The 23558-nt window shown below is 46.1% G+C and overlaps 1 protein-coding gene across 7 annotated transcripts in view; it reads right to left on the reverse strand.

The window, feature by feature from the left end:
* The window catches only part of MRPS5 (mitochondrial ribosomal protein S5), a 280021-nt gene that overhangs the window by 125976 nt on the left and 130487 nt on the right, over positions 1–23558 (reverse strand). For 4 of the 7 annotated variants that reach the window (XR_010600254.1, XR_010600256.1, XR_010600255.1 and 1 more), the window contains exon 1: positions 4716–23320. The exons of 1 other annotated variant lie outside the window; for it this stretch is intronic. Coding sequence is in view for 1 of the 6 variants with exons in the window: in XM_042852719.2 (XP_042708653.1) it covers positions 22058–22100 (43 nt within the window). In the remaining 5 variants the exon portion in view is untranslated. Of the gene's footprint in view, positions 1–799; positions 3315–4715; positions 23321–23558 lie in introns of those variants that run through there. 2 more of the 7 variants (XR_010600257.1, XM_042852719.2) reach the window with 2 other exon arrangements.

The raw sequence follows: 23558 nt of genomic DNA on the forward strand, positions 1-23558 counted from the left end.
GTCTCTGCTCCCTCCCGCTCAGGGCTACTTGTCAGCTCGACGGGATGCTCCGAACTCTTTCTCCGGTGCAGTGCAAGACTCCGTCCAGGACCCTCTGCTCTCTGCATTCGGTGCCTAGAACAAGACACTGCAAGCTCCTGACCCCCACGACCACTTTGGGCTTGAATACCACGGCTGAGCTCACTGTGTATTTAGATCAGGGTCCAGCTTGCCCCACGGTGTCTCTCTGTATTCCCCCCTTTCATGTATTTCCCTACCAGTCCAGTTTAACATGCATCCCCACACATGACACCTAGAACAAATCCAAATACGGCTAAAAAACCATTCATGCGACTGCACTAACATTTAGGCAGCTGAAACCAGTCTGGAGCAAAGAACCTCTTCCTCTTCCTTCTCCCCCTTTCTCCTAGAGGGGGAGCCAAGGCACCTAGCTCTGGGGCTTGCATCTCCAAGGCCATGAAAAGAACAGGCTTCTGTACATGCATTCCCATCTCGCTGGGCACCGGCCCAGGCAGACACGGTAGTTTAACAAATGAAACTGCTCAGCTGGGAATAACTTTTCTTGCCGAGTACAGCAAAACTAAAGTTGATGCACTCAGACACTTGGAGAAAGGAGCAAAGCGAATTCTCATGCAAAGAAATAACCCTCTATATCTTGCCGGAACAAACCACGGAGTGTGCGCCACTGGAAATGTTTGTAACTGAACCTCGCATAAACGAAATCCAGAGCTTCCCTGGAACAGTCACCGAGTGAACCTGGGCGATGGTGGAGTTAACAGGGAGAGTTTGTTATTTGGGGGGGGGAGAACCACTGGAAAGGCATTGGGTTCACCTCGTTTGGGTAGGAAACCAAGCAGAAGTTGAGGGCCTCTGAGTTACATGTAGGGATCATTCAAAGCTGAAATTTAAAGCACTATTCTCATAAGCCATTTACAGCATTGGTGTGCATCCCATTTTAGCTCCAGCAGTCGTGGGGGAGCTTAGGCTGTGTCTACACTAGAGACACTACAGAGGCACAGCTGCAGCTACACTGGGGCAGCACTGTCGGGCAGACACTTACTACAGCCTCAGAGGGGCTCTTCCATCCCTGTAGTCAATCCAGTAGGAGACACGACCTGTGCCGGCCGATAGTGGGGCAGGAGCATGCTCAGTACAAGCCAAGCAGCAAATCTGGGGTGGGGATGTGACCCCCATGCCACCTCTAGGCAGTAGCTAGGTTGATGGAAGAATTCTTCCAGTGACCTAGCAGTGTCTACACTGAGGCTTAGGTCGGCTTAACTACATTGCTCGGGGTGGGACATTTTCACAGCCCTGAGCACTGTAGTTAAGCCGACCTCACTTTGTAGCGTAGACCAGCCCCCAGGCAGCATCCACTGCTTTAGGACTGTGGCAAAGCAGGTGGAACCAAAATGGTGTGAACCAGCCAGGATTTCCAGGCTTTTGATTAATTTGCTTTCAGCTGGGAGCCCTCTTTGGGGTCAGGCACCCATCCCCTTTTAGCAAGACGCCGAGGAGGAATCGGGGCTGCAGCCACCCGCCTTATAACTTTCACCCAGTGGTTACAGCACTCAGAGTCATCCTCTCTCTCTCCTTGCCCCAATGACTGTTCCATGGTGGGTAAATATGTGAACAGCTCCCGGGGCCGGCGAGAGAGTCACACTGACTCCGTAGCCCAGGGCACCCACTTGGGAGGTGGGAGATCCAGGGTCAAGTCCCCCTGCTCCAATCACTGTCATTAGTTATCCAGAGAGGAACTGCTTCCACAGGAGAGACGGAGGGAGCCCCACATCAGACTATCCCATAGTTCAGTGCTCTGCTGAGAGGTGGGAGCCCCCTCTTGAAATCCTTTCCACCATCTAGCAATGGGGGAAGGGAGAACTGAACCTGGGTCTCGCACATACTCTGACCATTGGGCTATAAGTTATAAGTGGGCACCACCTCCTCCTCCACTGGCCAGATTCTGAATGAGCTGCATCCCTTAGGTGATTGCTGAGTATGCCGACTGACTTAGGCCGCATCTTCCCCCAGTTTGTGAATTGGTCTGGGGCTTAGGTGGGAGATCGCGTCACTGTACAGATGCCAAGAAGGCGGCAGCAGTGCACATGCTCAGAGGGTGAAAGGTGGATGCCTAAGGAACTTTTACCTGAAAACGTAGGTGTTGCTGAGCGAGTTTAGGCACCTACAGGGGCCAGTGGGGGAGTTTTGTGTCGTGATCCTGAAACTGGGACTTAGGTGCTTAATTCCGTTTGTGCATCCAGGCCTTTGTGAACAATGGATCTAGCCCTGCCCCATACCACGGCATGTTAATTTTCTAGTGTTATGAACAGTTGGGCAAACAGATGATCTAGCCAAGGTCACCCAAATCAGTAGATGAGCTGCAAACAGAATGCGAGAGTCTGTCTCCTAGACTCCCAGAGCGCACACTGTCCCAGAGTTGGGTGTCGATCTCGCTACCAACACACTGCTCTACCCCAGTGGCTCTCAGCCTTTCCAAGTACTGTACCCTTCCAGGAGTCTGACGGGTCCTGCGTACCCCCAAGTTTCACCTCACCTAAAAACTACTCGCTTATAAAATCAGACATAGAAATAAAAAAAATAAAAAAAAACTGTCAACACATTATTAGTGAAAAGTGGTTTACTTTAATTTTTACCATAGAATTATAAAATAAATCAAGTGGAATATAAATATTGTACTTACATTTCAATGTATAGAGCAGTATGAACAAGTCATTGTCAGTATGAAATGTTAGTTTGTACTGACTTGGTTAGTGCTTTTTATGTGGCCTGTTGTAAAACTAGGCAAATGTCTAGATGGGCTGATGTACCCCCGGAAGACGTCTGGCTGAGAGCCACTGCTCTACCCAATAGGTCACATTCTGTGAAGCAACGCATGAGGGAGGGGTCAAGTGGGGGAGGTCACATGCCCCATCAACCCAGCCAGGCTAGGGGGCCCACTGTGGTGAGTCAGGGGCTGGAGGTGCCGCTCCTTTCCAGAGCCCTGCGCCTGGCGTCGCTGGCCTGAGCCGCCTGGCATTGCTGCTCACCCCCTCCCTCCACAATGTTCCTCCACATCCCCCTAGGGGGGCATGCCCCACGGTTTGAAAACCTCCGTGGGGCAGTCACGTGCCATCCCAGAACCTTTAAATTGTGCCCCTCCACTCTGAACGGCTGCACGTCACCTCTGCATTCCGCCCCAGAGACAAAGGGAAAGGAAATGTCAGATCTCATGTTCTCACTCACGTCCCCACACTTGCAGACAATGCTAAGAGGAGTTAAACATCCCCTTCCAGAAAAGGTAAGTCTTCTAAAGGAGTCTAGGAAGTAATGAGAGAGAGAAAACGTGGGTGAAGGAATATCTTTTATTGGACCAGCTTTCCAGCTCCATTGAGCTCTTCTGCAGAAGTTGGTCCAATAAAAAAAAAATATAAATAAATCCAAAAAAAAAAAAAAAAAAAAAAAAAAAATAGATCTCACCCACCTTGTCTCTCTCCTATTCTGGGACCAACACAGCTACAACAGCGCAAACTATCTGAGAAGTAACATTAACGAACCAGGACACAAGCCATTGGGTTCTCCCCTCACTACCAGATCAGGTGTATGGACACTACCACTGTAACTTACGTGTCAGGCAATAACACCACCAGGAGAAAACACAAATGCTTTTTGCTTTAGTATCCCTGATCCACTGCTTTTTGAATTACTTTAGATATTTATTTGGCTTTGGCATTATCAGGGGGTCCACTCACCGCAAGGGCATCTCCTTCTGGCAGCTCTGGGGATTAGCTCCCTCCAGGTCTGACACCCCCTTCTCCTGTTCACTCAAGAGCCCTACCCCCCCCCCCCCGACTCAGGGTGCTCTCTCTGTGGCTTGGCCCGCCAGCCAGGTCACTAGAGTCCTCCTCTGCCAGGGCAGCGAAGTCCTATCAGACGATTGGCCCGGGCAGGCTTCCACTTTGCTGCCCAGTATGTGCCACTTCCCCAGTGGCTGGTAGGGGAACCCCGGCCTGCCCACTACTCCGGGTCCCAGTCTAGGGACTTGGTCTCCTAGACCCTGTTGCTGTTTTCCTGGAATTCCTTCCTACATCTTCTGACTCCCCCTTCTCTGGGTTTACCAGCCCAAACTCCCTCCTCCCAGGGAGTGATCGCAGACTCCTGCCCCTGCGGTTCCTTTCTGCTACCAACTTCCTGGCTCCATCCTCCATCAGCCTTTCAATCCCTGGTTCTCCCCAGATGCAGCCTGTCAGGTCAATTAACCTAATTTAACCTGCTCTGCCTTGTGTGGAATGAATACCCATCACAGGCATAAACACAGATTTTTGTGTTGTGTATTGAGACCTGAAGCATATTTCCCTTTTCTAGTCTCCTGATGCAAGAGGAAATTTGACAATTGGCCACACATTCACAGCTCTAGATACTAATATGTCTTGTATTTAGATATTTGGTAATTAAGAACATTGGCTAATTATATACCACTTACTCATTGAACATTTTAAAGTTTTAGTCCTTTGATACTCTGTCGAAATGTTGCAAATACAGGGTCTTGTCTTGATCCTTCTGCAGAATCTCTTCTAGAGAACACTAATAGCAAAATCCCTACTTTATAATTAGGCCATTCTCTGTCATCATCATAATAGCAGGTATTGTGTATGTTTACACATGGCAAATCCTTACCGAACATTTCTTGCTTCCCTAAGAAAATTACCAAGAGCACCAACCTCTAGTGAAGTGTCATGCAGAGTACTATGCAGCCACTTTGTGGTTGTCAGCATTTCTCATTTCAACACCTCGGCGGGAGTTCACATCGCACAATATTCAAATGTAATACGCTGTTAGCAGGGAAAAAAAGAAATTTCCTCCATAAGAAATATTGTTTTTTTCTGTGGGAACAAGTAATATATGTTATTGCAATCAAAACCTGCATCAGAACGCATCTGCACAAGGGGAAGAATGAAGGTTGCTCAGGCTTCCCTACTTCTGTCGTTGCCTCACTTTTGAGTGCTTGACTTTGCAACCTAAATAACCTTCTTTTAACGTAGTTCTCAGTGTGTATTTACTATATAGAGCCAAGATTTACGCTGTGCCAGAATCGCTGTTGCACTGTGCCATCATTTACTGCAGAGCAAAGGGAGCATAAAATGCTGCTAAGGGTTGGTCTCCAATAATAAAGTCGCACTGGTTGAACTACATTGATTCAATCAATGTAAACTTGTGCTAACCCCTAACACAGATGCACTAAAACTAGCTCCCTTAACATTGGGTTTGCATAATTCGGTCTCAAGGTTAAACTGGTTTAATTGTGGCTCTGGGAGGGATTTGCACTGGGGTTTCAGCAGATCAATTTTGAATCTGTTTAGTTAAACCACTGCCACTCTCTGAATATAGGTCATTCAGAATGGTCATAATTTACACGCCCTTTGCACAGGTGCACATGAAACACATGGTGCAGGTCAATGGCTAAATCAAGACCAGAGTGCTTAATTCTACTGCTGCAGAACCTAGAAGCGATTAAATTACCATTGTGTAGCTATCAGAGGGGTAGCCGTGTTAGTCTGAATCTGTAAAAAGCAACAGAGGGTCCTGTGGCACCTTTGAGACTAACAGAAGTACTGGGAGCATAAGCTTTCGTGGGTAAGAACCTCACTTCTTCAGATGCAAGTAATGGAAATCTCCAGAGGCAGGTATATATCAGTGTGGAGATAACGAGGTTAGTTCAATCAGGGAGGGTGAGGTGCTCTGCTAGCAGTTGAGGTGTGAATACCAAGGGAGGAGAAACTGTTTCTGTAGTTGGATAGCCATTCACAGTCTTTGTTTAATCCTGATCTGATGGTGTCAAATTTGCAAATGAACTGGAGCTCAGCAGTTTCTCTTTGGAGTCTGGTCCTGAAGTTTTTTTGCTGTAAGATGGCTACCTTAACATCTGCTATTGTGTGGCCAGGGAGGTTGAAGTGTTCTCCTACAGGTTTTTGTATATTGCCATTCCTGATATCTGACTTGTGTCCATTTATCCTCTTGCGTAGTGACTGTCCAGTTTGGCCAATGTACATAGCAGAGGGGCATTGCTGGCATATGATGGCATATATAACATTGGTGGACGTGCAGGTGAATGAGCCGGTGATGTTGTAGCTGATCTGGTTAGGTCCAGTGATGGTGTTGCTGGTGTAGATATGTGGGCAGAGTTGGCATCGAGGTTTGTTGCATGGGTTGGTTCCTGAGTTAGAGTTGTTATGGCGCGGTGCGTGGTTGCTGGTGAGAATATGCTTAAGGTTGGCAGGTTGTCTGTGGGCGAGGACTGGCCTGCCTCCCAAGGTCTGTGAAAGTGAGGGATCATTGTCCAGGATGGGTTGTAGATCACTGATGATGCGTTGGAGAGGTTTAAGCTGAGGACTGTAGGTGATGGCCAGTGGAGTTCTGTTGGTTTCTCTTCTGGGCCTGTCTTGTAGCAGGAGGCTTCTGGGTACACGTCTGGCTCTGTTGATTTGTTTCTTTATTTCCTTGTGTGGGTATCGTAGTTTTGAGAATGCTTGGTGAAGATCTTGTAGGTGTTGGTCTCTGTCTGAGGGGTTGGAGCAGATGCGATTGTACCTCAGTGCTTGGCTGTAGACGATGGATCGTGTGGTGTGACCGGGGTGGAAGCTGGAGGCATGAAGGTAGGCGTAGCGGTCGGTGGGCTTTCGGTATAGGGTGGTGTTAATGTGGCCATCGCTTATTTGTACGGTGGTGTCCAGGAAGTGGACCTCCCGTGTAGATTGGTCCAGGCTGAGGTTGATGGTGGGGTGGAAGCTGTTGAAAGCATGGTGGAATTCTTCCAGGGCCTCCTTCCCATGGGTCCAGATGATGAAGATGTCATCAATATAGCGTAGGTAGAGAAGGGGCATGAGTGGACGGGAGCTGAGGAAGCGTTGTTCCAGGTCAGCCATAAAAATGTTGGCATATTGTGGGGCCATGCGGGTGCCCATAGCGGTGCCACTGGTCTGGAGGTATATATTGTCACCAAATTTGAAATAATTGTGCGTGAGGATAAAGTCACAGAGCTCAGCAATAAGTTGTGCTGTGTCATCATCAGGGATACTGTTCCTGACAGCTTGTATTCCATCTGTATGTGGGATGTTTGTGTAGAGAGCCTCTACATCCATGGTGGCTAGGATGGTGTTTTCTGGGAGGTCACCAATGCATTGTAGTTTCCTCAGGAAATCTGTGGTGTCACGGAGATAGCTGGGAGTGCTGGTGGCGTAGGGTCTGAGTAGGGAGTCCACATATCCAGACAGTCCTTCAGTGAGAGTGCCAATGCCCGAGATGATGGGGCGTCCAGGATTTCCAGGTTTGTGGATCTTAGGTAGTAGATAGAATAACCCCGGTCGGGGCTCTAAGGGTATGTTGATTTGTTCCTGTGTTAGTGTAGGGAGTGTCCTGAGTAGATGGTGTAGTTTCTTAGTGTATTCCTCAGTGGGATCTGAGGAAAGCGGCCTGTAGAATTGGGTATTGGAGAGTTGTCTGGCAGCCTCCTTCTGGTAGTCAGACCTGTTCATGATGACAACAGCACCTCCTTTATCAGCCTCTTTGATGATAATGTCAGGGTGGTTTCTGAGGCTGTGGATGGCATTGCGTTCTGCACGACTTAGGTTATGAGGCAAGCGATGTTGTTTTTCCACAATTTCTGCCTGTGCACGTCGGCGGAAGCATTCTATGTATAGGTCCAGACTGTCATTTCGACCCTCAGGAGGAGTCCATGTGGAGTTCTTCTTCCTGTGTTGTTGGTGGGAGGGTATCTGTGTATCAGTGCGCTGTTCAGTGTTATCATGAAAGTATTCTTTGAGTCGGAGGCGGCGAAAGTAGGCTTCCAGATCACCACAGAACTGTATCATGTTCGTGGGGGTGCTGGGGCAAAAGGAGAGTCCCCGAGATAGGACAGACTCTTCTGCTGGGTTGAGTGTGTAGCTGGATAAATTGACGATATTGCTGGGTGAGTTAGGGGTACCCCTGTTGTGGCCCCATGTGGCAGCTACACTGCCTTGTGTAGCTATTCACATAGTATGTGAAGGTCCAAATGATCAGGAAATTTTCTTAATAGCACCTGCAAAATTTGCAAGTGCAATTGAGGAAAACCACTGAAAATGAGGCCTGCAATTTCTAGCTTTAATTGAGCCTACGCAGTGTCATAACCTTAGCATATCTCAGATGTGCCATGCCTTTAAATGCTGGCAGATCATTTTGTGAAATTCTAGCAATAGAAAGCACTCGTGCCTCCTGTAGACCATCAGGAATATGGAGTCTTCATTCCAATGTTTTTTACCACTAAAATCTCTTTAGAAAGCACTTTGTTTACATTCCCAACCAGATTCCAATCTACTCCAGGATCCAGATGTGTATTGTTGAAAACAGTCATGAAGTAACAAACAATGAAGTCACTCGCTAGTCTAAAAATGGGCAAGAGATTCAGTTAAACCTATTGCAGATGTGCCCAGTGCTTCAGTCCTTTCAAACTAGGTACAAAACCCAGTGTATAGTTAGTTCAGGGCCTGAGCAGGGGAATCCTGATGCTGAGAATTGCTGCAGTCATTTCCAGCTGTTTTCTCCAGGCTGCAGGCAAGTTTACATTTCTTGGCTCTTATGAGAAGCACTCATGTTGGATATAAATTGGCCAGTAAATAATGACACAAATTAATAGATGCATTGGAAGTGCACTGATACTCATTCCAATTCTGCTTTAGACCATTCCATGGAGACAGCAGCAGACAGAGAGAGCAAAACTAATGCACACCTTTTAGTGGCTGGCTGACAGGTTGCGAAAAATGCAAGGTTTGGTGCATTCTTTAAAGGAGTCTCCTTTCCAGGTGAATTTGGATGAATTCAAGTAGCATTTTGGATGAATTCAATAATCAGGTTTGGGAAATTTCCCATGAATTTAACATGCAGCTAGGTTATGAGCACATAGTAACTAAGAGGTTCCTTTTCCAATCCTTCCTATAGGGCTAGCTGGTGACTCACCTTATGTAATCACCCCGGTGGGGTGGGAGGAAATAACGGCCCTGAGGACGTCTAGCCACCATCGCAGCCCCAGGGCAGGGAGAAGGGGCCATGGCCCCGACACCTCCTCCCTGGGAGCAAGGCACACACAGTAGCAGGAGGCCTGGCTCTCCCCTCCTGGCTCCCACACAGCTGGGACCCGGGGAAGGGAGGCGAGTTTATGGAAGATAAGGGAGGCTAGTTCCATGCCCCACTGAAGGCAGGAGCAGTTACGCCCTGGCAGAGCGATGAGGATGTTGAGGAAGACACAAGGTCTCTCTGTGCCCAGCCTCCCGTAGCTACCCCTGCCCCGTACCACAGCACGGCCCAGCCCCCAGATGAGGTGGTGTGTAAATGAAACAAAGTGCAGCAGAGAATAAACCTAGTGAGAGCTCCTGGTTAGTCTGCATCGCCCTCCGGCCCGCCACACAACGGCCCAGGCTGGCGGTGCGGCCAGGTCCGCCGCCTCCTCTGACTGCAGCCAGGGATGGGTATTCTCCCTGGGCCCCTCCTCATGGGCTGCTGGGGGCAGCCTTTGCCCTCAAACAGGGCCTGGTAGCAGGCTTGGCATGGGTTCTCATGCCTTGTAATGAATTAATCTGAGAAAAGTGCTCTGGGAGTTCGGGATGAAAGGAATTTAAAAAAAGGAAATTCTAGTAAACAAGTCAACTGGGGAAGCAGCAAGTTAAAAAGTAATGAGGCTGGGGAGATGCACATTTGCACAAACCAAGAGCCTGCTCTTTGATCCTGAGGACAGGCTTAAACAAGCACAAGAGAAAAGGGAGTGAGGGCCCAATTCTTTGTTCGGCACTCCAGCAAATCTCCCCTTGACACCCAAGGGAGCTTTGCATGAGTCAGGAGATCAGGATCAGGCCTTTAACAGAAACTCTTACTGTGATCTCTGCATGGTGCATTTAATTGCAATCTAGCTGAAAGCCTAATCCCTAGGGTATGCCATTCTTCTTTCTTTTTAGTTAGACGTTATTGTAGATGTGGGAATAAAGTGTTAAATACGGGACCTTTCTCAAAGACGGCTCCGAAGACAAGCTCTCTCAGGCCAAAGGACAGGACTTGTTTCACAGGAGTATGTTGTACTACTCTACAGAAGCTATGGCTTTCATGCACGAGTTTTATATCCTCTTGTGAAGGATGAATTTTAAAAACCTTTAAAAAAATTTCTTCCATGTGTGTGAAGCTACTGGAGTTTCACAGTTACCAGTGAGCCCCTGGGGCGTCAGGCAGCAATTCCTGCGTGTGGATCTCAGGGCCCCCACCGTGGCCAGCAGATGCTGGTCTATTGCAAACCATCCGCAGCTGGCCAAGCAAGTCCACAGAAGGCACCAGCCTGTCAGAGATCCATCCTTTTCAATGCTACTTCCTCTCTGCAGTGAAACCACCCCGGGGCATGACCGATCAATCCCCCAGTAACCCCGATTCAATGGATTCAGGTGGCCCAGCCCAACAGCAGTACCAACCCAGCCCAGCCCGACCCTGCCGTCAGGGCAGCAGATCCTGGAGCTGCTAATGGGAGAAGCGAGCTGTGAAAGGAGCTCCGGCTTGCTGTAGGCTCCTTTTGCTTCTCCTGCCCTTTGAAGAGAGGTGGGCGGTGGATGAGCAACAGGAGGACTGTGTCAGCCAGGTCAACATGAGAAACTTAAAATATTGGCTTCTGCAGCTAACTCGGTCGTCTTCACCTTCATTTTCCTGTTTGTTCATAATCTGGAAGAGAAAAACAAGCCTTCCTGCTTTTTCAGGTTCCAAACGATTTCTCAATTTGGAATGACAGAGTTAAATTACAAGCATTAGAAAAATGAATGGGACAAGCACTATCTCCAGCTCATTTTCTTGCAAGTATTCGGTACCAGGGTCAAACCTCAACTGCTGAAGAAGAGGAGTTGGCTATGACACAGACATCCAGCAATCATCCCTCCATAATGCCAACTAGAATAAACTTCAGAGCTAAGGGTGAACCATACACCCTTGGATTCAGAGACTGTTGAAATGATAATCTCACTTTTAACAGCAGTAGCTTCTGCCGGTGTAGAAAGAATATTTTCTTCCTTTGGACTAATTCTCCTGTTGACCTGCTTGACACAGTCAAATAAAATATATATTTTTTAAAAAATTAACTATTTAGTTAACAATTTTAACAAAAGCAAGCCTGATTTAAAAAAAAAAAAACTTTGAATTTTGTTAAACATTCAAAATTCATATGCTTGTTTTGTTAAAAAATTATATGTTTGCTGTTGAAGAAAAAAAATCCAGAATACATAATGTTGTTGTTTTAGTTAAATAGAACAATTTAAATATCTGTCTGGTGATGTTCTCCTCCTAATACAGCATGGCAAGAAAATCCTCCAAATATTAATGATTAACCTGTTGAATTGGAGATAGTTCACCTCACAAGGACTTCATAAATATCTGCTTCAATTACCTTTGGTAAATGAAATAACCGAACAACCATTCATTTTCTGATATAGCTGTAAAACTCACCTGAAACGTTTTCAAAATAAATCACTTAAAAAAGTATATAGCATGTACCTTCTAAAAATGAAACCTACATCTAATCTCTGAGTTGTGAAGAATATGTATTAAGGTTATAACAACCAACAAGAATGCACTTTGATGTAGAAATCTATGATTAAATCAAGTCTTCCTGACTAGTGATGTAAATCAATTGGATTTAAAATGAACTCCAGCCTGGGTGGGATTGGACTCCGGAGGGCTAGCCACTCCCACCACTAGCTCTACCCTGCTAGCTCAATTGCAGTTTGTCCTGCAGGTCTCTGCACTAATTAGTGTAGTCAATTAAACCGGAGCAGTTAGCAATAAAAAGTTAAAACTTCCACAGACAGTGAAGGTCTTGCTGGTTTCAGTGAGGAGCGTCTGACATCTCTCTCCCTTCGCTACTACAAAAGAACTGTTGGATTGGTTAGGGTGATTTTGCCCTTTTTTTAAAAAAACACCTTGGTTCCTTCACACCCACTCTGAATTCTTATCAATTCGTTGGTTCAGCATTGGCTTGGCACTAGGCAATGGCTGACTTCACAATGCATCTCGCTCCGTGAAATGCCAGCTGCTTACAGAATTGCCACTCTACCTCACTGTCCTGCCTCCTGCGTCTCACTGCAATCACTCGCCGTTCTAAGCTGCCCCTTACACGGGGCCAAAAGGCTCCATATGATCACCAAAGCCAGCCAAACTGGAGTTTGCTAGCGTCAATCTCCCGAGGGATCATGGAAGAGCGTTTTTCCCCCCACCTCAAAACAATTCAGCAGCGCCCATTTCAAGATTATAAACAAACATTAAACGGCAGCTCTGCTACCGAACCCTGAGGCAACCGACTGCTCACTTGTTGCCAGGATGAAAAATTTGACTAGTTCCTCCTACTCTGGGTTGGGTTGGTTTGTGTGTTTTATTTTTGCTTCTGAACAGTTTCCAATCCACAACAGCATTTTACTCTCACCTGGTTTACATGGTTTGTCTACAAGAGCTGTGCTGAATGGTGTCTGCGATCTGGGTGTTCTAGAATACGGATTTAAATTGTCCTTTTACCCAATTAACTTGTTCGCTAGAAGGCGGACTGCTCTGTAACCCCCAGGATCATACCATCACAGTTCTAAAAAAATAAGCACAACATGTGCTACTGCCCAGTACTGCAGCACCATAGCTAATGAGAGCTCAGTGCATTCATCTTGAACTTCCTTCAAAGCTCGTGGAAGTACCATCAGTCCCAGTGACTCGCTGTTCCTCACTGTAGCAATTTTTTCCAGTACCTCTTCTTCTGACACTTCAATCATTAACTGTCTCATCTCTATTACCCAGGAAAAGGATACGCTCAGGTTGGTATCTCCCCAACGGTCTCTGACGATATGCAAAAGAAATCATTTAGCTTCTCTGAAAGGTCTTCATCTTCTTTAATTCCTTCCCCCCAGCCCCTGTACCTCCTGGTGGATCTCACAGGCTTCCTGCTTCTGATACATGAACCAATTAAAAATGGTCAAAGTGTATCTTTTGTCTATTTGCTCTTCAAATTCCATGTTAGTCCTCCTGATTTCCCTCTTACACACTGCCAGCTGCGGGGTGCACCTTTGTGTGGTCTTCACTGTAGCTGGCTTTCCATCTCCTGAAGGGTTATTTATCACTATAATTCATATTGCGGTAGCATACAGAGGGCTGTGCGCTAGGCACTGTATAAACATAACACAGAGATAGGTTGTAAACTCTTTGGGACAGGACTAAAGAGAAGACAAGAGACAACAGGCATATGAAGGACAATCAGATGGTGCTGGTCAGCATGATAAGAAGTGGTCACAGCCACTCCCCAGCTACCTCTTCGGCTCAATTATTATCTTGAACCTTGCTGTTTACCCTACCTTATTTCCTGACTTCCTGCTTCCTTTTGCATTCTGAGGAATGCATGCCTTTTCTCCCTTATGGTTAGTCTTGGAAGGATTAGGCTTTTCTTGGTAAGTGTTGATTTCACTATACTCACACACAAACGAGGAAAAATATTTCCATAGAGGATAATCAAAAATTTACAAATAGGCAAAGTAAGAAAAATGTTGCTTGAGAACTCATTAGGATTTGATTAACTTTGTATACTTTGACGTGATGTTGACAATTTGGGTTTTAACGGTTGTAAAGCTTTTTGAATGAGTCTTCTCTCTCACTGAATAATTGTCTGACTGCCCCATAATTTCCTGCAACTCTGAAAGTTTAAATAAAATATTTAAAAATAAGCAATTGATATCTGTTGGAATGATTAAAGTAAAAAACAAACAAACAATCAAATTCTGACAAGCTTAGTTATGGCATTCTGAGGTAGTCTGCAAGCCAAAAATGTAAGGATTTCAACATTCGAGTTTAGGGCCTTTTAAGACATGCATCTTCATTTGACTGACCTGCCACTTTCCAGCATTTAGTGTCACCCTGTAGTTTTCCGTACCTTTCTTCTCATAAGGACGTTGAATTTCAGTATATTGTGGCCCGTACTCCTGTACGAAAGGCAGCAAATGACTCTGGTATCATTAGCAGAATTTGATGATGGTGATGTTTTATTAGCTATTTGTTACCAGCTCACAGCAGGTGTTCTCTTCAGTATTGAATACAAAATACTGTACAGACAGGAGATTACAATTTGTATCTCAGTCAGGTAATTGTGGGTACATGCTGTCATTTTACGGGTCACCACTGTAGAGACAGAACACTGTTCTGGAGGAATAGGAGATATTTATTTTTAAGCCCATAACTTCTCAGAAAAGATTCTGCTTTGAGCTGCCTTTTTTTTTCCTCCTCCTTGCCAAGGAAGCAGCAGATGTTATTAAGCTGCGTCTGTGTGAGATTTCAGGAAATAATCACAGTGATTTTATTCTTTGTTTTGCTAGATGCAAAATGCAAAAATTGTTTTGGGTTTGGTTCATTAAACTGATTTATTCCAAGATTAGACTTTACTTCAAAAAAGATCTATAAATGCCTTTTTGAATAGATGCCAGAAATAAACACTGGAATGCAGCAGAACATGTGTTTCCTTTAGAAGCACACAGTATTTGCTTTTGAATGCTTCTTACAAACTTAGACTTTCAAAAGGTCAGCAAAATTTGCTACTGACTTATAGGATCCACATACTCCTTTCTTCCCATTGCTTCCATGTTTTTCAAATACTGCACATGCTTCCACCTCTGGGCATTGCAATGGACACACTTCAGAGGTTCCATTACGTAACACATTCTTTTGCTGTATTTTCTTGCTAGCTCAGGTATTAGAAATGAGGTTTATTAAATGGAGGAAAGATATTGTAATTAAGGGTGAAATTTTCAAGCATCGGCCCTACAGAGCTCAAAAGCTTGTCTCTCACCAATGAAACATGGTCCAGTAAAAGATATTCCCTCAGCCACTTGTCTCGCTAATATCTGGGACTGACGTGGCTACAATTACAATTACAGTGATTAGAGTTTGGCAAATAATTTCCTATGGATTAATTTGTTCAATGAATTCAGCCACTTTTTCTGCTCACATAAAGCCCAGGAACAGATGGCAATTTCCTTAAAGGCATTCAAATAGCTTGTGATTTTTTCCCCTTAACTCTGCAATCAGTTCAGACACTAAGTGTCAGTTTTCAGATATTCCAGATTTGATAATAAAGTGGTGTTGATTAGTTGTGATTGGCCACATAACTCACATGGTGGTGCTTTCCATAGGCCCTTTCCATAGTGTAATTTCCATAGGCCCTGATCCTGGTGACACAATTGTGCATAAGTATTTGAAGGATCAAAGCCACCGTGAGCACTTCCACGTTGCATCTGGGGAGTCTTCATGTCAGAAGTTTGCTTTTCAACCAAACATTCAAGATTAAAATTTCATCATCCAAAATTTGCAGGAAGGAAAAATGCAAGGTCATGTGGACCAAAACACACTTGAAAACTGGAACAAGTTATAATTTTCTGCAATGTTTGCCCTTTCCACATGCTGTAACTGGAAAGGATGTGGGGGAGGTTATAAATGGGAATGGATTTAGAAGAATTTAAAACAATGTCTTGTCTTTGCTCTAACTGAGACTCAAAGGAGACAAGATGCAATATATTCCGGCGACAGTACAGATTATCCTTCTCCATGTGCCATTCAGGCACAGAGTAAAGGAGCTCATCTTGGCTTGTCAGCGAAAGAATTCTGCTGCCAATGTTGTTTCCCTTACCAGTTCACACAGCAGCAATACAATGACAAGGAGGGGACATTCCTTTTTCCTATGGTTTGGCCTCGCTGTATATCTTCTCACTGCTCTTGCTGGACTTGCCCAGGGCAAGGAGCAGGCATGGCATCTGGGCAAAATGCAGTGTCACGTGACTGCAGTTGTCATCTCTTATGTGAGAGACAGAGCCCTGAACTCAGATGGCGGCTGTGCTCTGAACATAGGGAACAGCTTGAAGTGCTGATAACTGTGGTGTAAAGAACTGGGGTGATAAGCTTCTGTGTTGGTTTCATTCTCCCTTAGATATAAAAATGTTTGCTTGACAGATTTCCTTGAATCACCGAGGAGGTTTCTTTCCTTGTGCTGGCATATAAAGGCCTAAACCCATCGCATCTATTATGCTATGCTAAAGAATTCCCAGAAAGCTGTGCAAAAAGTTATGCAAAGAGAGACAACATAGAACGGATATCAAATAAAAGCTAAACTGCCTGTTAAATGGAAATATCTTTAAAAGCATGACCTTTATATGACCTATTTTTACAACCTGCTTTAAGTTATAATGGAAGCCACAGGAAAGGAATAAGTGGATAAAAACAACAAAAAGGCAAAAATAATGGAATACGACATTTAATAAGGATTGGTTCAAGACTTGTTTTAAACCCATGTGAAAGTAGGTCAGAACAGTTGTGACCTTTTGTACACTGGAAATTTGGTCCGTATTAGGGCATAATGAAAATGTAACTGTCTAGACCAGGGGTGGGCAAAGTTTTTGGCCTGAGGGCCACATTAGGGTTGTGCAACTGTATGGAGGGCCGGGTAGGGAAGGCTGTGCCTCCCCAAACAGCCTGGCCCCTGCCACTTCCCACCCCCCGACTGCCCCCTCAGAACTCCCAACCCATCCAAACCCCCCTGTTCCTTGTTCCCTGACCACCCCCTCCTGGGACCCCCACCCCCTATCCAACCCCCCTGCTCCCTGTCCCCTGACTGCCCCGACCCCTATCCACACCCTTTGACAGGCCCCCCGGGACTCCCACTCCCAACCCTCCCTGTTCCCCATCCCCTGACTGCCTCCCCAGAACTCCGCCCCATCCAACCGCCCCCTCCTCCCTGACTGCCCCCCAGGACTCCCCGTGCTCCCTTACCAGCAGCAGGAGCTCGCAGCCGTGACACCAGGCCAAAGCCAGCTGCGCTGCCCAGCGGGAGCACCGGGCCAGAGCGCAACTGATTGCGGGGGACAGCAAGGGTGGGGCCGGGGACTAGGCTCCCCAGGTGGAGCTCAGGGGCTGGGCAGGACGGTCCCACCGGCCGGATGTGGCCCGCGGGCCATAGTTTGCCCACGTCTGGTCTAGACAATTGGCTGCAAGGTAGATGTGTACTGGTGAATGGACTAACCACAAAAAGCATAATATAGGACAAACAAGGGAGAAGGAGTCTATATATGCATCCGAAGAAGTGGGCTGTAGTCCACGAAAGCTTATGCTCTAATAAATTTGTTAGTCTCTAAGGTGCCACAAGTACTCCTGTTCTTTTTTTGGAGTCTATATAAACACTTTGGTTAGAGGTCGGCTCTGACGCTGTGTGAGCGGGCAGGCCTGGTACCCCAGATCGGTATAGATCACTATTCCGTTTGTGCTATTAACTGTAGACTTTAATTAATAAACCAAACTTAAGGTAGTTGATTTATGGCCCACACTACAAATAGTCTAAGGAATCCATTATTTACACTTGATGTCCTAGCTTTGGACACAGTGCAATTAAAGAATAAAAAAGAAGAAGTCATTCTGTGTGGTCCAGTCCATCAAGTACATGTCTAAGGTGGACAGCGGGAAATGTTTACTGTGTCAGAGGAGGGAAATAGTATTTTAGGTGGTGGCAGAACATGTCTGTGGTAATGGTGCTTTCCTGTAGTCGGGTTTCCCTGTGGGGGAAGGAAGCATTTACTGTCTTGTCTCATTTCAGTACAATAGCAACCTATAAAGAAGGGACAGCAGAATTCTCTGAGTGGGAATGGGTGTGGGGAGAAAGAGGTGAGAATGTTGAAGAAATGCCTTTCCTTTCTGGCTGTATCTGCAGTCAGCATTTGTCCAAAATGGGTGTCGCTTGTGCGGCAGCAGATCTGGCGACCCTCTTAACTGGTTAAAAGATGGGAAACAAAAGGGTAGGAAGAGTCAGTTTTCCGAATGGAGGGAAGTAAATAGTGGTGTCCCCCAGGGTCTGTACTGGGCCCCGTCCTATTCCACATATTCATAAATGATCTGGGGAAAGCGGTAAACAGTGTGGTGGCAAAATTTGCAGATGATACAAAACTACTCAAGACAGTTAAGTGCAAAGCTGACGGTGAAGAGCTACAGAAGGATCTCTCAAAATTGAGTGACTGGGCAACAAAATGGCAGATGAAATTCATTGTTGATAAATGCAAAGAAATGCACATTGGAAGACATAATCCTAACTATACATATAAAATGATGGAGTCTAAATTAGTTACCACCACTCAAGAAAGATCTTGGTGTCATTCTGGATAGTTCTCTGAAAACATCCACTCAATGTGCAGCGGCAGTCAAAAAAAGCGAACAGAATGTTGGGAATCATTAAGAAAGGGATAGATAAGACAGAAAATATCATATTGCCTCTATATAAATCCATGGTACACCCACATCTTGAATACTGAGTGCAGGTGTGGTCACCCCATTGCAAAAAAGATATAGTGGAATAGGAAAAAGTTCAGAAAATGGCAACAAAAATGATCAGGGATATGGAACAGCTTCCTTATGAGGCGAGATAAGAAAGACTGGGACTTTTCAGCTTGGAAAAGAGACGACTAAGGGGGGGGGGATATGATAGAGGTCTACAAAATCATGACTGTGGAGAAAGTAAATAAGGAAGTGTTATTTACTCCTTCTCAAAACACAAGAACTAGGGGTCACCAAATGAAATTAATAGGCAGCAGGTTTAAAACAAACAAAAGGAAGTATTTCTTCACACAACACACGGTCAACCTTTGGAACTTTTTGCCAGAGGATGTTGTGAAGGCCAAGACTAGAAGAGGGTTCAAAAAAGAACTAGATAAGTTCATGGAGGATAGGTCCATCAATGGCTATTTGCCAGCATGGGCCGGGATGGTGTCCCTAGCCTCTGTTTGCCAGAAGCTGGGAATGGGTGACGGGATGGATCACTTGATGGATTCCCTGTTCTGTTCATTCCCTCTGGGGCACCTGGCATTGGCCACTGTTGGAAGACAGGACACTGGGCTAGATGGACCTTTGGTCTGACCCAGTATTACCATTCTTATGTTCAAACTGCATCCTCCCAATTTGTCCTCATTAGAAAGTTAGGTTATATTCAGAATATGATCTTGAGGATGGTGTTGACCAACTGTGACAATCTGGGAACATGTCTGGACAGCTTGTGAATTCTGGTCGGTATTGGGAAGGTGTATCATGAAGAACAGCTGTCTCATGGATACCTGTAGGTACGGGGATCCTCCATTGCTGACTGGGCGTGTCTGCTGATCACCTAGGCAAAGTAAGCATGTCTATGCAAACCGAGTCTGCTCCTGAAGTCTGGTCCCTCCCGGCGGAGAGCTCATTCAGACTCTGGGTTATGTGAGTAAGCCCTGCTGGAGCTATTGCGTCAGCTGACCCAGCGTCTTCACTGCGATCCATAGGGGTGTTTTACACGGCGATCGCTAACTCAAGGCATCGCAATGCAAGTTCCTAGTGGAGACCAGGCACAGGGAGCTCTTACCTCTGCGTAGCCAGTCGAGGTCAATCCCAGGTGGGGGGGGGGGTATAGCGCTGACCATAACTAGCTACACAGAGCCTCTGATTGTAACTAGCTACATGAGCCTTGTCTCCACTGGGACCGTACCCTCAGAGAGCTCACTCACTGTGAAACACACCCCTCTTTCTGCAGCGAAGATATAGCCAGAATAAACAAACACCACCTGCCCCGGACTACTAAGACGCGCTTACCTCTGTCAGTTAACAGCTAACGCCCTGTCCAACCAATTTAAGTGGTCTTAAATCAAAAGGGTACTTGGCCTATGGCCGAAAATAAAGAGAAGATTCACAGAATAAATGACAGCTGGAAATAAAAAAGTGGGGTTTCCAAAGCATCTAAGTGACTTAGGAGCACAAGTCCCATTGAAAGGCAGTATGCTCCTAAACCACCTGGCAGCGTGGAAACCCCACACAAGTGCCTCTATCTATGTTCTAAGAGAGAAGTCCCGCTGGACAGGCCCCAAGCTTGCAGTGCTGAGTATGAAAGCATTACCCGGGACGTCACTGAACCCAGCGTCTCGGACCCTCAAGGCTGTTAGTGTTACAGCGTTACTCTGGGAATTCTGTGCATCAAGTCTCCGTGACTCAATGTGCATCTACCCTTTTCTTATAGGGCCTGCGCCTGCTGCCAAAGCAACGATTTACTTCAGTGCTGCAGAACCAGGCCCATACCCTCTGCGTCCTGACGAGTCTCATTGTTAAGTCTGCCTTAGCACATTGGATGTTGTCTTGGAGACATGACTACGGTTCTGTTCCAGACTTACAGCAGATATGGTGCAGTGCAGCAGGTAGATACCGGTGTGGGGCTCAGGTGATCTGGGTTCCAGCCTGGCTTTGCCATTGACCTGCTTGGGATTTGGGATAAGCTGTTTCCCCCCTTCACAGCCTCTCTCCTTCCGGTCTATTTAGATTGCCAGTTCTTCAGACTGTCTCTCACCATGTGTTTGCAGAGTGCCTAGAGCAACAGAGGCTCTAATATTGACAACAATGCGACTGGATATATTGTTAAATTTTACTCAGATTTGTCATGTTTGTGCAGTGCTTAGCACAAAGAGACCGTGGTCTCCAGGTGCTACCACGATAAAAAGAAATAATGTATTAAATTTCCTTCTTTTAAGTTGCATTTCTGTGCATTTCAAAGATCTTTCACCCATCTCAGCAGAAATCTTTGAACCAGGGCCAGGTGTAAACCCTTGAAGTTGGATCCCACTAAACTGGTGCGCAAAACAAAAAAGGAAGAATTCTAGTGTGCATCTTATGGTTAAGGCATTCTGTAGCGCAGTTGTTCTGAGCACACTCATGAGTCCCTCACTCTAGGGATTTTATTTGTTTCCTGGATTAATACAGATTTGGGGGGGGGGGGGGAAATCAATCTACACAGCAATTACATATAACCGAAAACCATTGCTCAAGTAGACACACTTCAGATCACTTCAGACAGCAAAGTATCAACCATCCCAATTGCAAGAAACCTGCAGACACTACGTGCCACTAGGGTTTGCACAAACCTGTCTTAGTTGATCGCCCGTGTGACTGACAAAAAATAATCACTTGGTTAATGGGGGTGATCTTCTGTTGGAGCAGAAAGAGGAGTGGGACAGCCTCTTAATAGAAGCAATCGCTTAATAAGGGTGACCTCGTGTCTAGAAACCTGCCACTATGTCTTGTTCTAACAATTATATGGTGTTGTACTGAGTAATTGTGACTGTCTAAAATATTCAACACTGCAGCTTGTCATGTTTCAATACATTCCAAACAGTTTCCTAAAGGCATTAGAATTAGTCTTAGTGCACAATATTTATCTGAAGTATGGCTTAGTTCTAATCATACCCTTGACACCAGCAGATCTGTCTGTCTCAGGTTTCACTTGCTGGAGAAGTTCGATGGCCAGAGAACTTCGATGCTTCACTTTTTGGAGTACCTTGTGCACTACAATTCTGGGCCCCTGAAATTCCAGCTGCCCTGCAGGGCGAGTTCTACTAAAGAACACAGAGTTCCTTTAAAAGACCTTCAATTCTTCCAAGACTAATAGACACTTTACAGTGACCTACAGCAGATGGCACCTACCATTTAAATCTCCTACAGCATGTGGCTTTGTAGGAAAAGTCACAGAATCATTGAAGTGTAGGACTAGAAGGGACCTCGGCTCAAGAGGTCATCCAGTCCTGTCCCCTGCACTCAAGGCAAATGTCGAAAGAAGGACAATAGCAATAGGAAAGGAATCTAGAGTCTCTAGATTTCCTCTTCCTTCTCACTTCATACCACCCACCCCTTCTACCTCATACCACACACACAAGTAATGCTAATAAAAGGTGGATGTTGTTATCCCAGCAGTGGAAAACCAGCTATGACTGTTTCATTTCTGGAAAAATCAGGAGAGTTTTAGTTATGAAAACCCTGAGGGAGATTGCAAGAAAAGCCACATTTAGGTATTTTATGAAGCCAGAAAATTATTTTTTGATTCTCCAGGGATTTCTAAGGTCCTCATCAGGATCGCATATGCTGGCATAAAACTGAAGAGAAGTCACTAGTTTTGCACAGTTCAACAGTTTTCCCGACAGCCCCACATGGTATTTGCTCTACTCACTGTTCTGTTCTCTTCTCACACTGCAGTCATTTCTCATTTCCATTATTTAATGCTCCCTTTTTGCTCATAATACATCACATCAACCCAGCTCCTGCATGAAAGAGAAATGATCTTCCTCACAGATCTCTGAAGCACTAAAGAGCAGCTGTGAATGTGCGTTCGCACCAGACCGGTCCCTCCCGGTCTGTAAAGTCTTATCACCATGGAATGGAGCGAAACACCTTGTGAGAGAGAACTGGCAACTTGCCACATCAGACATCCCGTTGCTCCACTCTCTGGCTACACACGTTTAACACGGATATAACTGATTGCAGTAGAAAAGGGAGCCCCACGGGGTCAGGGCTTTTCATGGCTTTGTAATGCGAGTTTCACAATCACAACACACCAGTGAAACATAACGGCATTATTCTGCTGTGACTCTGGGGTGCAGGGGAACTCCCACTTGGCATCACAGTGGCTTATCATGCCTGTTAAAGTTTATTTGCTACATTGGCTAGTGTCATTTCCGTTAGCTCTGTCCTTCAATAGAACAGCAAAGGAAAATGTGCTCATTTTGCTCTGCGTCACAATCGAAGAGTTCAAACATCAGAAGATCAAGTCATGAAATACAATTTCCCCAAAAAAGTTAATATGATCGGCATTTGGGGATTTAGCGATGGAACTGGGCACCCTGTGGACAAGTGATGTGCGAGACCCCAATGGAGAAGACCATACACTAGTTCCTGTCCCATTAGGGGCCTAGTGGTCAGAATAAAACCACTGGTGTTTATTATTTAAAAATCCAGCCTTTTTTAAGCATCAGTGCTCTTTGCCAGAATTGCTAAGCCATTGGTAAAGCAGGCTGGAAACCTGTTCTCACTCTTCACCATTAGACTTTCACAGCTGGCCTCACTTTTCAGCAAGATGGCTGCCCCGGCACTATCACCACAATGGCACCAAGCGACCAGGGCTGCAGTCGGGGCCCCGCTGCAGTGAGAACTGTACAAGCGCAGGATGAAAAACACTCCCTGCTCCAAGGAGTTTGCAGTCTCAACACGGAGGAAGCTGCAGATACAATATCACACAGCAGAGCCCAGAATAGAACCCAGGTCCCCAGATGCCTGGTTCAGGGCCTTGGCCACTAGACTACTCAAGTGCTCCACCAGAGTCCTAGCTGCAGGGATACCAGCTATCCTAGTTATGATGCTCTATAGCCTGTGTGAGCCTGCACCAGAGCCCACCCCAGGGAGCCACCTCCTGGTTTTGAGGCCACAGAAAAGTTCTCCCGCATTTACTGACTGCAGTGCTGTGAATGGTCCTCAGCTCCCTAATCCCAGGGGGCTGCGAGCGTCCAGGCAACCTCACACCCCGAGCGGTTGGGTTTCGCTTTGCCAGGTGGCGATTTCACAGCGGCTGAAGCCATTCGGAAGCTCCATGCACTGGGATGAGCATCCAAGCCCTGCAGCGGCTGTGGGAACTCTCAGCCTGACTGCGCGAGGACGGCTAGTTTGCAGGGTCGCCC

This window comes from Chrysemys picta, chromosome 3 (assembly GCF_011386835.1).
Source record: "Chrysemys picta bellii isolate R12L10 chromosome 3, ASM1138683v2, whole genome shotgun sequence".
NCBI classification, from domain to species: Eukaryota; Metazoa; Chordata; order Testudines; family Emydidae; genus Chrysemys; species Chrysemys picta.